General features: G+C 53.3%; 1 protein-coding gene and 2 long non-coding RNA genes across 10 annotated transcripts in view; all 3 read left to right on the top strand.

Moving 5' to 3' along the window:
• Nucleotides 1–13,164, top strand: part of LOC309851678 — a 355,127-nt gene that overhangs the window by 132,684 nt on the left and 209,279 nt on the right. The window lies entirely within an intron of this gene.
• Nucleotides 1–13,164, top strand: part of ABR (ABR activator of RhoGEF and GTPase) — a 176,193-nt gene that overhangs the window by 128,667 nt on the left and 34,362 nt on the right. For all 8 annotated transcript variants that reach the window (XM_082707031.1, XM_082707029.1, XM_082707032.1 and 5 more), the window contains 6 exons: nt 2,934–3,056; nt 3,408–3,483; nt 3,913–4,017; nt 4,930–5,004; nt 7,569–7,666; nt 8,077–8,208. In XM_082707031.1, the coding sequence (XP_082563157.1) occupies nt 2,934–3,056; nt 3,408–3,483; nt 3,913–4,017; nt 4,930–5,004; nt 7,569–7,666; nt 8,077–8,208 (609 nt within the window). The remainder of the gene's footprint in view (nt 1–2,933; nt 3,057–3,407; nt 3,484–3,912; nt 4,018–4,929; nt 5,005–7,568; nt 7,667–8,076; nt 8,209–13,164) is intronic.
• Nucleotides 3–2,837, top strand: LOC309851700. The gene is made up of 2 exons (XR_014304880.1): nt 3–1,882; nt 2,345–2,837. It is a non-coding gene; the product is annotated as an uncharacterized lncRNA (long non-coding RNA).

Here is a 13,164-nt window from a genome sequence, read left to right as displayed (position 1 = left end):
GCAGGGCCTGGTATCTGAACTGAGAGAGTAGGGAGGGGAGGCCCTTTTCCTCCGGGCCCTTTGGACTGGGTGTGGCAGGGTGGCAGAAGGAGGGGAGGTTGTAAGGCTTGAGAGTCTGATAAGGGAGACGGGATGCTCGAGTAAGATGCCTCAAGTACCAAGTCAGGGAAAGACTGTGGTGGTGGCACATTAGCACAGAGCAGATGGAAGGAGGGCCAAAAAGTCAGTGCTCAGAATTTAGTGGGGCTAGTGATGGGGAGCTTCCTACTGTATGTCAAGTACCATAGAAAAGGAAAGCAAGAGAAGGCCTTCTTGAGGAAAAGAAGGATGGGTGTAAGAGAAGGAGCTTGAAGAGCCTCTCAGAAACTGATAGATCAAGTAGGCAAATAAGTAAGGGGAGAGCGGCTTTGAATGACACAGTTAACATGTTCCTGCTTAATCTGAAAATGCACAGAAGCCTGTGCCCATACCCAACATTTATACACATCTGTCATGTATTAAAGCCACAAAGGAAATCGAAAATTTAAAAAACACGTTTTTGGTAATTTATTTTTAAAATAAGCTCTACCAGACATGGGGCTTAAGCTCACAACCCTGAGATCAAGAGTCACATGCTTTACTGACTGAGCCAGCCGGGTGGCTCTAAAAAAATTGATAGCATGCTGGTTATATTCACAGTCCATCCACACTGTAACAAAATCAGAAATGAACAACTAGAATATACTTAAAGTATATGCCTAGAAAATTAAAACTTGCAAGGTAAAGAGGAAATCCTAATGGAAACTGCAGACTATTTAGAACTGCATGAAAATGAGAGTACACATATCAAAACCCACAGGTATGGCCAAAGCACTCTTTAGAGGAAAATGTATAGCCTTAAATTCATATATTTGAAAACAGTCGCTAGAGGAAAGTCCCCTTTACCTCAGGAGGCTTCCCCATGCATGTCATAAAGGGCGGGAAGAGGCTTGGTTTGTTGGCCTGTTTTCCCTTTGCCACCTGTCAGTTCAGCTTAGGCCACACCTCGCCAGAAGCCTTCCCTGCTGTGTACCCACTGTGTCTGGAAAGGTCCTGGGGTCTGCCTCTTTATTTTGCGTTATTGGTCCTGAATTGTAATTGCACAGGCCACCTTCTCTTTTCCCCATATGAATTTAAACTCTAGCAACAGTGCTGTTTTCTCCAGTTCTATGTCTCTAGGATTCAGCACATAGTAGGTGCTTTGTAAACAGTTGTTGAGGAATCTGTGCTTAGATGGCTTCTAAGAAGGCTTTCAGCTTAAGGGCGCCTGGGTGGCTCAGTTGGGTTAGGCCTCTGCCTTTGGCTCAGGTCATGGTCTCAGGGTCCTGGGATCAGGCCCCATATCGGGCTCTCAGTGGGGAGCCTGCTTCTCCCTCTCTGCCTGCCTCTCTGTCTACTTGTGATCTTTCTCTCTCTGTCAAATAATTAAATAAAATCTTAAAAAAAAAAAAGAAAACACCCCTTTCAGTTTAGACAGACCTCTTTGAAGGAGAGGAAGACCACAGTAATGACCCCAGGGATGTCTGGGGTATGGGTTGACCAAGGACTGAGGGTCTTCTTGGGAGCACATCAGCCCAGAGAGGGGCAGAGGTGTCCTCTTCCTGACTGGCCTTGACCTCCCTCTCCTTCCCCCACTGCCTCAGTGGAGCCTGTCTCCCCACCTGGCACTGGCCCCCACCCCCACCCCAGGGCATCTTCCCTGCCTGTTTCTCCCAGCTGGTTGCTGGTGGACTTTGTCCCCTCCCTCCCGCCCCGGGTGCACAGACATGGCCTCTTCTGCTCAGTCAGACCCACACTTCCTGAGCTCCACTAGCCGCTCGCTGCAGGGGTGTGCCAGACACCTCACGGAGTCCGTGTCTTGCCGGTGACTGACCTCAGCATGTGACATAATGTGAGGAGAGTCACCAGGGAGGCGCATTGTTGTTCTCTGAGTCACAGAAGAAGCATGATTGATTCTTTCAATAATACTTTCTTAAAACTTCTTTTTGTTCTCATCACCAACCTAACGCTGGCTTGTTATCACAAGAAATAGAATACTGAAGCCTACAGGCTGTAACAGATTATCACCCACCCCCCACTGTTAACAGTTTGAGGTGTATTCTTCTAGACTCTTCTATGCTTATACTGGTTTGTCTTTTTTTTTTTTTTTTTAATGAGACGAGACTCTGTGTGCCATTTTTGCCACTCAAGCTTTTCCCTGAATGGTGCTCTGTAGAGCTCTCCAGATCTGTCAGAATCTTTTTAACAGCTGTAGCCTATTCTATCGCTTGGCTGCGCAATGATGTAGGAGATATTTAGATTGCTTCTGGTTCTTTCCTCTTAACAGGCAAGACTGGTAAACCTGACTGCGCTCCTATTTCTCTCTGGTACCTTCTCTGCAAAAGTGGGGCTTGTTCCAGAACAAGGCATGGTGTGGTGCAGCTGAGGTGGAGGGGTCAAGGCAGGCGTGGTAGGTGCCTCGGCTGGACACAGAGGACAGCCCCAGCCTTGGGAGGCCCCGTGTGCCAGGCCAGCTGTTAGGGCCTTCTGCTGAACGGTGTCTGAGGTTCTGAAGTGGGGTACCCAGGATCTGATTTACAGAAGTGACTGAGTGATGACATTATTAGGCTGATGGCACTGAGAGAAGACGGGTAGGGGAACATTAGCTTGGTGAATGGGGGCAGGAACTCAGGACCAATTGGTTTGTATATGGAAGGTATGCGCATGTTTACCAGCTTAAGGGTCAGCTTGCCCTGGGAAGGTAGCTTTCTCCCTGGACAGCTGGGCTCCCCCAAGATGTCAGAGCATCATAAAATACCAAAAAAAAAAAAAAATTAAAAGACATAATGAATGCACAAGGAAATGCTTTGCTTAGAGCTGCCGAGGGAGGAGGGGCTTGTGTGAGGGAAACCATCTGTGCCCTCCGGCCCCCACAGAAAGCCAACAAAGGACAGAGCCGGGCCATCGAGCGCCTGAAAAAGAAGATGTTTGAGAATGAGTTCCTGCTGCTGCTTAACTCCCCAACGATCCCGTTTCGGATCCACAATCGTAATGGAAAGGTCAGAAAGGGGTGGGGACGGGACAGAGGTGGCCCCTTTTCTTGGTCCCGGGGCTGCCTGTTCTCTAGGGCTCCTGTCCATGACTTGTGGGACTCAGGGACTCAGGCCCAGTTTGCAAGGATGCTGTCCCAGCTCCTACTGGACTGGGGACTGCCTCCGCCAGCTGGTGTGGAGCCAGTGCCCCCTGCTGGCCATCACCAGCACTGCCACTCCTGTGGCTGGGCTTCCGGGAAAGGAGGCTCTCTTCCCAGCTCCCACCTTCACCAAGCCTCAGGGTACATGGGCAGGAGGGAGCCAGGAATGCGCTTGGCCACATGGTCACTCTATTGAATTCTCTTCTCCTCTCTTCAGAGCTACCTGTTTTTACTGTCCTCAGACTATGAGAGGTCAGAATGGAGAGAAGCCATTCAGAAGCTACAGAAGAAAGGTAAAGTTGCGTTCCCCTTCTAGGCTGCCCTGAGGGTGTCCATGGCAAGGGTGGCCTTCTGTGTTTTCACGTACTTTCATATCTGCAGTCTCCTCTGGGGCTGTCTGTAAGGGGCCAGAGTGGGTGGCACTTATTGAGGCCCAAGGAACTGAAGTGATTTGCTTAATGGCACAGAATAAATTAGCAATAGGATTGGGCCCACAGCTCAGGCTTGTCTGTCTCTCTCTCTCTTGCTCTCACGGTTGCACACACGCAATTGTGAGCCACCTGTGACTGTTCCTATGTCCCTATGTCCCTACAAATCTTACCCTCCCTTCTGGGGACCAACTCTGCCCCTGGAGCTAAGCTGTTTTCCTGCAGCAGCCCCCAGAGAAGAGCAGCGGGTCCTGATGGATCTGATGATGTTGTCCTTTCTTGGCTCCTCTGCAGATCTCCAGGCCTTTGTCCTGAGCTCCGTGGAGCTCCAGGTGCTCACGGGATCCTGTTTCAAACTTAGGACTGTACACAACATTCCCGTCACCAGCAATAAAGACGGTAAGATCGAGAACCCAAGGTTGTCTGATCAGATCAGCAGGTCCAAGCTCCCAGGGCATTGCTGGAACCTTCCATAAGGACCTAGCCAGACACGTGGTTGTAACAACCCAGTTTCCAGGCACACAGAGAGCTCAAACAGGGGTTGTTCTCTACTGAGTTCACATGGTCCCAACTGCTCCCCGGCCCCCTCTGGCTTGAGAGAAGGCTCTGGCACCCTTGTGCACTGGAATCGTGTTGTTATATGTTCATGAGGTAGTCAGATGATGGAAGCAAAAGACCGAAGCATGGGGCCTGGTGGAGGTGGAGGGGAAAAGGGTAGGTGGATTAGCATATGATGAATAAGGCTAGAAGTTTCCAGGGGCAGATCTTGGAATGCCAAGCAAAGGAGTTTGTTTAAGCTGAGGGACCAGTGGGAGGTTTTTTTGAGCGAGGGAGAGCCATGATCAGTGCTGGTCCAGAATGGGTAGAATCTGGCTGCCCCGTGGATGCTGGGGAGGGGTTTGAAGGCAGGCTCTCCTCCCCATATGGGGTTAATCTGCCCCCTAGGGGGCAGATGTATATTGGTTAATTTTCACTTTGAAAGGCTACACTGAGGAGGACAGCCAGCCGGGGGATAAGCAGTTTTTAGAGGGGAAGGAAAAGTGCCCCTGGTGGAATGGTATGAGATCCCTGGCCCAGCAGGGAAGATGGGGATTGGCCTTCCAGGCTGAGTGGAGGGAGAAGGGGTACCAGGTCAAATTCCAGGAAGCAGTGGGCTCTGGAAACTTCTTCCTCCAGCCACTAGGTGGTGCTGCGAGACCAGGGCTCAGATGGTATCTGCCACCCTTTTGGCCTTCCTGGGAGCCTGGGGTGAGAAGGGGGGTCTGAAGCCGGCCTCTCGCCAAACCTAACCAGGTGGTTCCTCTCTTACAGACGATGAGTCTCCTGGACTCTATGGCTTCCTCCATGTCATCGTCCACTCTGCCAAGGGGTTCAAGCAGTCAGCCAGTAAGTACCCCTGACCCCTAGCCCTAGGAAGAGCAGGGGCCATGGTTCATCCTTTCACAGGAAATCCCTGTGGACCCATTGAAGGGGCCTCCCATGGCTCATCAAGTCTGCCTTGCTCTCCCCAGGCTGGGGCCCTGACATGTGGGTGGGCATTTCCCCAGCAGTCAGGTACCAGCTCCTCTTGGCAGGAGGGTCGTTCCTGCCTTGTGTCTCCAAGGTCTGCTCTTCCCTAAGCCCTCCCTAGCTTCTGGGTGTCTGAAATCCTGGACCCTGACCCCACATCTGCCCCTGTCAAGCTGTGGGACCTCAGGCAAATCTATTAACCTCTCAGAGCCTCAGCTTCTTTCTCCTAGAGATGCCTGAGTGCCCTGCTGTGCCAGCACCCTGCCACACACGTCCCTTTTCCTGCCTTCTTTATCACCATCGCCCACATCCTTGCAGTTCTTAGTGTTTGGCAAGATACAGTTACACTTATCTAGGTCCCCCCCCCCCATAGGAATTTTTCTTCCCATTTGCCAGATGAGAAAACTGAGTTATAGATAAAGGGACTGAACCTCACAGAGGATCAGAAACCCAGGGATCCTGACTCCTCTCCTCCCCACCTGCCCCTTCCCTCTCCCTACTCTTCGTCTCTGGAAGGAGAGGTCTGCCCTGGGCCCCCCAACCTGTCCAGCACCACGCAGATAGCCATTTGACAAGCATTTCCTATGACGTTCATGGGGGTCCCTTACTGCTGGGTGCCTGGATACCTTACTAGGTGCTAGAGAAAGCTCAAAGATGGCCAGTGTGTAGGTGATGCCTTGGCCTGTTCCGGAGCCTTTTCAAGTGCATTTCTGCTCTGATGCCCTTGATGTCACTCTGAGGTCCCTAATACTCCATTTACCAAAGCCCAGACCCTTTGCTTTAGAGCAATGTTTCTCATTATGGCCAGGACCACAGAGCTCACCACTCAGGCCATGCTGCAAGGCAGCCTCCTGGGCCCTCCCCAGACACATGGAACCTCTTTCTAGGGGGCACTGCCCAGGAATAGTCCTGATTGGTAAAGTTCTAGAAGGTTGTTCCACACACCTAAGTCTGTGGCCCAGCATGCCCAGATGCCTTACCCTCGCTCTTTGCTCTCTGTTGGCTGGGATGGGCCTCAGGGAGCAGGGCCATGGAGGTGGCATGGCCTCCTCTCCCAGAGCAGGTGTTCTCCCTCCAAACGGGGTCACAGGTTAGACATGAGGTGAGCTGCTACAGAAATCTCTCCTGACCTCCACATCATCCTTCCCACCTCCCTCTACCAGCCTCCTGCACCGCACATGTGTTCACTCTGACTCAGTGGGCTCAGGCCCCATGAATCTTCAGCTGTGGCTCTCTGTCCCAATACGTTCATTACATCTGCACAGTCAGGCCTGGGGTGTAGGCACCATTGTTAGTCCTGCTTTGCACATGAAAGCACTAAGGCAGAGAGGTTCAGTGATTTGTGCAGAGCTGGGATTTGAACCCAGACAGTGAGACTCAAAGCCTTCCTTCTAGCTCACGAACTACCCCCTAACCCCTGACAGTGCTCACTCACATGAAAGTCAGTAAATGGGGACGGCACTCTCGCCCTCCATCTCTCTACCTGCTTTCTGACCTGGCAGAGGCCAGGGTGCTTAAGGCCTCTGGTGTTGTTCGCCTGTTAATCTGTGCCCACCTCACAGCATGCCCTGATATCCAGCTCTGTCTGGTCCCCATCCTACCCGGCCAAAGACAACTTGGGGGCAGCTCCATCCACTCTCCCTTCTGAGGAAAGCCCTTGAGTGGGGCCTTGAGGGGCATGGATGTCCACCCTCTGACCTCTGCCCCTTGATTCCCACTGCAGAGGATTGGCTCGGATAGCCCCAAGGCCCTTCCCATGCGCCATCCCACTGGGATGCAACCGTGGTCACTCCCGTGGACAGGGACAGGTGTCAGGGTCTGAGCCCCACAGGGAGGGTGTGGATTTGCAGAGTGCCTGGGGTGGCCCCCCAGTGCCGTGTCCCTGTCAGCTGGGTCTCACTGGGGGCTTCTGCCTGTGTGGGGTTGATACAGTGAGGGGAAACAGGCAGAAAAGAGAACTTAACTGTGAAGAAAACAAGCAGCTAGGCTTTGGGGGCATTTTTGATTGTCGCCATGAGTGGGGGTTACTCCAGATTTTCAGCACCCAGAGGTCAGACGCCCTCCAGAGACTTCCGCCTCAAATAACCAGGTGCCCTGTTCAGGAACCTGGGGTTGGTGGGTGAAGGGAAGCCAGTCTAGCCAGTGAAGACTTTGGCCTGAGGCTTCAATGGTGACGAGCAACCGAGCAAGGACCGGGGATGGAGGGACTGCAGGCATAAGGGCCTCAGGTGGGAGCAGCGGGGCAAGTCAGAGGGCAGAAGCCAGTGTAGCTGGAGGGCAGAGAAGTGGGAAGGAGTCAGAGCCCATAGGGCTGGGGGAAGGGGAACACAGAGGGTGTCCTGCAGGGAGGTTGGGGGGACAGAGGCAGTTATCCGCCTTGCCCTCCCGAGGTCCTGAGTCTTGGGCCTCACTTGGTGTGTCTCTGCCCATCCCTGCTGCAGACCTGTACTGTACCCTGGAAGTGGATTCCTTTGGCTATTTCGTCAGCAAAGCCAAAACCAGGGTGTTCCGGGACACGACAGAGCCCAAGTGGGATGAGGTGAGTGGAGGCGGCTGGCGTCCCCGCAGGGACCCCTGAGCTTGTCACCAAGCATGCCCACCCCACTCCCTGTGCTCCCTCGCTGTTGATGGGGGATGGTCGGGCCTGCTGGCTGGGTGACTTCCGTCTCCCTAACCTCTCTGCCCTCCACTCCCTGCTCACTTAGTGTCTGATACTGTGTTTATGGCTAGACGTGGGGTTTTCAGCTCAGGCCCAGACTCTACTATGCCAGCAATTCAGAGCCTTCTGGAGCTGTAGCAAGGGAGGAAGTTTCCTGCATGCCTTCTGACATGCTCCTCTTGAGCCCTGGGCACCCCCCTCTCACCCTTGCCAAGTTGGGGCCCACACTAGCCAGGAAGCTGTGTGTGTCAGCCTTGGAGATTCAGGGTCGTCATACCGTCTTTCCCCAGGAATTTGAGATTGAGCTGGAGGGCTCCCAGTCCCTGAGGATCCTGTGCTACGAAAAGTGCTACGACAAGACCAAGGTCAACAAGGACAACAACGAGATCGTGGACAAGATCATGGGCAAAGGGCAGATCCAGGTGAGAGCCATGGCACCAAGGCAGGCCTCTAGGAGCTGCCAGGAGGTAGTATTACTGGGAAGCAGTCCTTCTCACCTGCCTTCTTGGTGAAGGTGCCTGGCCTTTTGTGACTTGGGTTCAAAACTGGTTTGAGACAAGTTCCTCAAGGTGGTGGTTCTCTCCTGCTGGAGATGATGTCTTTTTTTTTTTTTTTTCCCTCTTTTTTTTTTTTTTTAGAGATGGTGTCCTACTTTGCCTCCAGAAGCCCATGTGTTCTGGCTTTTTTAGGCTTCCATCCCAGGTTCTGGTGCATGATATGCACACCTCTGCACAACGGACAGGAGGGGTGACAACTATCTTTGTTTTCATATCCCACCTCTGGTCTGCTGGGGGCTCTTCCCAGGAACATTGTATTAAGAAGGATTCTGAGGCTGTATCCATGAATGCTGTGTTTGGTTAGTCGTGTCTGGCATTGGAGGAGTGAAGCCTTGAGCGTTTGCCACTGGACTGGAAGGGCTTGGGATTCCCAGTGGTTTCCTGGGGGCTGGTCTCTGACTTGCTGCTACAGCTGCTGGGCCTTACTCATGCCAGGAGTTCATTGACTGCAGGTGGGGTCTCTGGATAATGATAGAGCCAGGTCAGAGTCAGGTTAAGAGTATATGTGCCTCAGCTGTTTCTTGGAGGCCCTGGTTTGCAGCCTGTGTCTCTGGAACATTCTGCCAGTTCTAAAGATGACTGCTGTTCATTTCCCTATCAAGAGGATGCAGGTCTGGGAGGCTGACATTCAGAGCCATCCACACTCCATCTGGCACCAGTTGTGGCCTCATGCTTGGGACACACAAGTGGCCTCATTGAGGATGGGTTCTGGTAACCCTGAAATCAAGGGAAACTGGCACTGGGACTGAGCCTATGAGCATTCGGTGTTCTGAGCTTCTTTTTCTTTTCCTTTCTTTTTTTTTTTTTTAAAGATTTTATTTCTTTGACATAGAGAGATCACAAGTAGGCAGAGCAGCACATAGAGAGCGAGGGGGAAGCAGGCTCCCTGCTGACTGGAGAGCCTAATGCGGGGCTCAATCCCAGGACCCTGGGATCATGACCTGAGCTGAAGGCAGAGGCTTAACCCACTGAGCCACCCAGGCGCCCCTGTTCTAAGCTTCTTAATAACTGCCCAGATGTGATCTGGCCAGTGTCGGGGCCAGGGGAGTTTGTTCTCTGATGCCCCGTGGAGGCTGCGGAGTTTGAGATCTAGCTTCTGGCTCGGTGTTCTTGGTGGTAGTGCCCTTTGGGGACCCGTGGGGTCCTCTTCTTCTCCCCATCTGTTTCACCTGAGTGTTTGAACAGCAGAGTGGCATCATTGGGTGGGGGCCTAGCCATCTGCCTCGTGTCCCCCTGTGTTCCTGTGCATGTCCCTTCCTCCTGCCGTGGGACCAGCTCTTCAGCACCGTCGCCTGGGAAACGGTACTGCCAGGCAACTGGAAGCCAGTCCTTCGTCATTTAGATGAGAGAGAGGTCTGCAGATTCAGCCCTGGGACCCCACTTCCTGCAGGGATGAGGGGTGAGAGCCCTGTCTCTGCAACCCTGGGCTGGCCAGAGGGACGGGGCAGGGAAGGGGTTCTGCCTGCTTAGCCTCAGGAAGTATCCAGCCAAGAAATGTGTGGGTGCCCTGCTCCGTGGGCCATGGGTGGCCATGAAATGGACGAGGTCAGAAGGCTGTCCAGGGCAGCCCTCTCAGGGAGCATCACGGGCCCTGACGCCCTCCAGAACCCAGATTCCAGGGCCCCGTGGCATTGTCCCCACCTGGACTTCAAGCCCCGTTGCTCCCCTCCTCCTCGTTTCTGTCAGCTGCACAAGCCCCAGGGGAAACACACCATAAATCATTACATCTTGGAGACAGGAGCAGATGGAGGCTTTGGGGGAAGGGGAGGAAGCCAGGTTATGTTTGGCAGAGCAGAAAGCAGAGTCTGGTAAGGAAAATGTTTCTGTGTTTAAGCTTCGAGGAATGTTAAATGCCTGGGAGTTGATATTAAAAGAAACACAAACCTTCCTGCTGCCAGCTGACCTGGGCCTGTGAGTGGCCAGGCCGGAGCCAGCATTCCCTAGAGGACTTCGAAGTCTCCCAGCCCTCACCTCCTCAGGGCCCAGCCCTGGTGCAGCCCTTGGCCGTCAGCCGTGGAGCCGTCTTGCTAGCCTTCCTGTGGGTCGGGGAGGGGTGGGGGTGTCCCGCGAGGTCTGCTTGCCCTGTGATGCCCCCTCGGAGCCCCTGAGGATGACCGGGCTGGGTGGGAAGCCTGCACTGAGCCATTCCCATGTGGCCAGGCCCACCAGAGCCACGGAACGGTTTGTTCCCACAGCTTCTCCCACCTCCCTTTCTGCCACGTGTCCAAGGAAGGAAATTGGCACCAGCCCCTGGCACTTGGTTCTGCTCCCCTAAAGCAGGCCCCGAGGATGGAGCAAAGGGTGGCTTTGTGGTAGGGGCTATCCTTGCTAACATTCAGGTCGCCTAAAGGAGAGGCAGGGGGAAGAAGGCCCACCTCTGTCCCCATCTGTGCCCCTTCTCACCCCGTCCATCTAGAGAACAGCACTGGGAGCCCCTATCCTGAGTTCCAGGTGTTTGTTCCCAAATGAGTCTCCATGTGGGTTTGCCTGATGTGGCAATGGGGGCAGGGAATCTGGAGCAGCAGGCTGGGGGATGGGGGCAGCATTTAGGAACAGGCAAATGGCAGCACTAATCAGCAACACATGTGTGTAGCACTTGTGCTCTTGGAGGCATATGCCCAAATGTGATCTCCTCTGATCCTTGCCATGGCCCTGCCAGGAAAATGACAACCACACCATCCCCAGGAGGACACTGAGGCCTCTGCCGCCTCTGCTTACCTAGTGCAGGAAAGCCAGCCCTCTCCCCTCTATTGGGTCCCTATGCCCCAGGCCTCTGACAGGGAGTCTCTCAGCCTGGGTCCTAGAGAAAGAGCCAGGGCGATGTCCCACTCCAGCATCCCACTTCATGGTGCAAGTGAGCCTGAGCCATGCTTAGTCTGGAGTCCTCTTACCTTGGTGGCGGACACTTAACGGCCCGGTGCGCCTGGAGGGAAGCAGAATGAGCACAGGCACGGGGGAAAGAGCCAGTGCGGGGAGACCTAGGGTCCCTCTGCATTGTACCCAGCACTGGCTGGCTGCTCCAAGGGCCGTAGGGCCTGGCTTTAAGATGACACAAGTGTATTAAGACATGCCAAGCCACTAGAAAGTGCAACAAGATGGCAGGAACGATGATCACAACACCCAAGAGCTTCTTGGGAGCCCAGGACTGGGCTGATGCTCACAGCCGCTATCTCAGGGGTCCCCTAGGGCAAGCAAAGTGATCACACATGCGTGGATGAGAAAGCGAAGAAACGAAGCAGTGAGTAACCTGTCCAAGGCCAGGCAGCCCATGGGGAGGAGGTCAGGACCGGAACCAGGACCGGAAGCAGGACTGGAAGGAAGACTGGAGCCAGGTCTGGAAGCGGGACCTAAAGCAGGACTAGAACCAGGACTGGAAGCAGGACTGGAGCCAGGGCTGGCAGTAATACTGGAACCAGGACCAGAACCAGGGCTGGAAACAGGACTGGAGCCAGGACTGGCAGTAATACTGGAACCAGGACTGGAAACAGGACTGGAAGTAAGACTGGAACCAGTCCTGGAAGCAGGATCTGAAGCAGAACTAGAACCAGAACCAAAAGCAGGACCAGAACCAGAACGGGAACCAGGGCTGGAAGCGGAACCACAGTCAGGACTGGAAGTAAGACTTGAACAAGAAGTAGAACTGGGGCCAGAAGCAGGACCAGAAGTAAGACTGGAACCAGGATCAGAAGCAGGCCTGAAAGCAGGACTGGAAGCCGACCCAGGCCTTGCCCTCTGCAGGTGCTCTCCCACGGACCACTGTTCCCTACAGAGTTAGATGGAAAAGTGTGCGGGAGGAATTCAAAGAAGGCAAGATCATTGTGGGCTGGAGTTAGGGAGGCTCCCAGGAGGAGCTGGAGGGAGAGGAATTGGAGAACACTGGGTTTTTTCAATTCCAAATGCAGTGTTTACATTAGAAGGAAAAGGACAATTATAGTAAAGAAATGTGATCCATAATCACTAACCATCCCTACTCCCACTCCTCTGAAACAGCCATTCGATTTTGTGCCTTTTTCCTTCTTCAGGCATAGAAATTTTATGTAGTTTTAATCACAGTGTGTATTTTGTATTTTTTTCATGTTTTCACATAATCGTATCATAAACCTCTCTTTGTTCTAGGGCTCTATGTAGTCTTTATAATGATCTTTTTTTGTTACGTTGTCAAAAATACTTCTTATACCATATAAAAATCATTTTACATAATGGCCAGCACTTTAATTGCCATTTTAAGGCTCTGGGTTACTCTAGCAAGGTGGGCAGGCTTGGATCAGCAGAAAGGGAGCAGGGTAGGCATTCAGGGGGAAGGTCCTTCATGGGAGTGTCCCAGGAAGTTAAGGAGCCCGCCTGCCCTGAGCTGGAGGGATTGTGAGCACACAAGTAAGAGGAAGGTTGATGGAATGAATGAGAGAAGAGGATCAGGAGGGTTTCCGGCTGGAGGACTCCTAGAGGGCATTTCATCCAATTCTGTTTTGGGTGGAGAAGGAAACTGAAACCAGGAAGGGTGAGGGACATGCCACAGTGGTTGAGCAAGGGTTCTAAATTCAGGAGCCCAGGCCCAGGCTGGTGATGTTTGGTTGGCTGCCAGACAAATGAGTGAAAGAAAATGCTTCTAGATGGGGCAGGGACCGACTTGAATGTCAGTCTGTGACCCTCAGGGGTCTGCCCTTTTGTCATTACAGATTCAGTGGAGCCCTTCTTTCCTCCCCCACCACCACCCCAGCTGGATGTGTTTCTCCTCTTCCAGGCTCAGGAGTCCTCCCTTTGTTGTCCTCCCTCCTCCCCCAAGGGGCCAGTATCTCCAGATTCAGCATCTAGGCCACCCCC

Source organism: Mustela nivalis (genome assembly GCF_964662115.1).
Source record: "Mustela nivalis genome assembly, chromosome: 17".
In the NCBI taxonomy this organism is placed as follows: domain Eukaryota; kingdom Metazoa; phylum Chordata; class Mammalia; order Carnivora; family Mustelidae; genus Mustela; species Mustela nivalis.
This window is presented reverse-complemented; position numbering and strand designations above follow the sequence as displayed.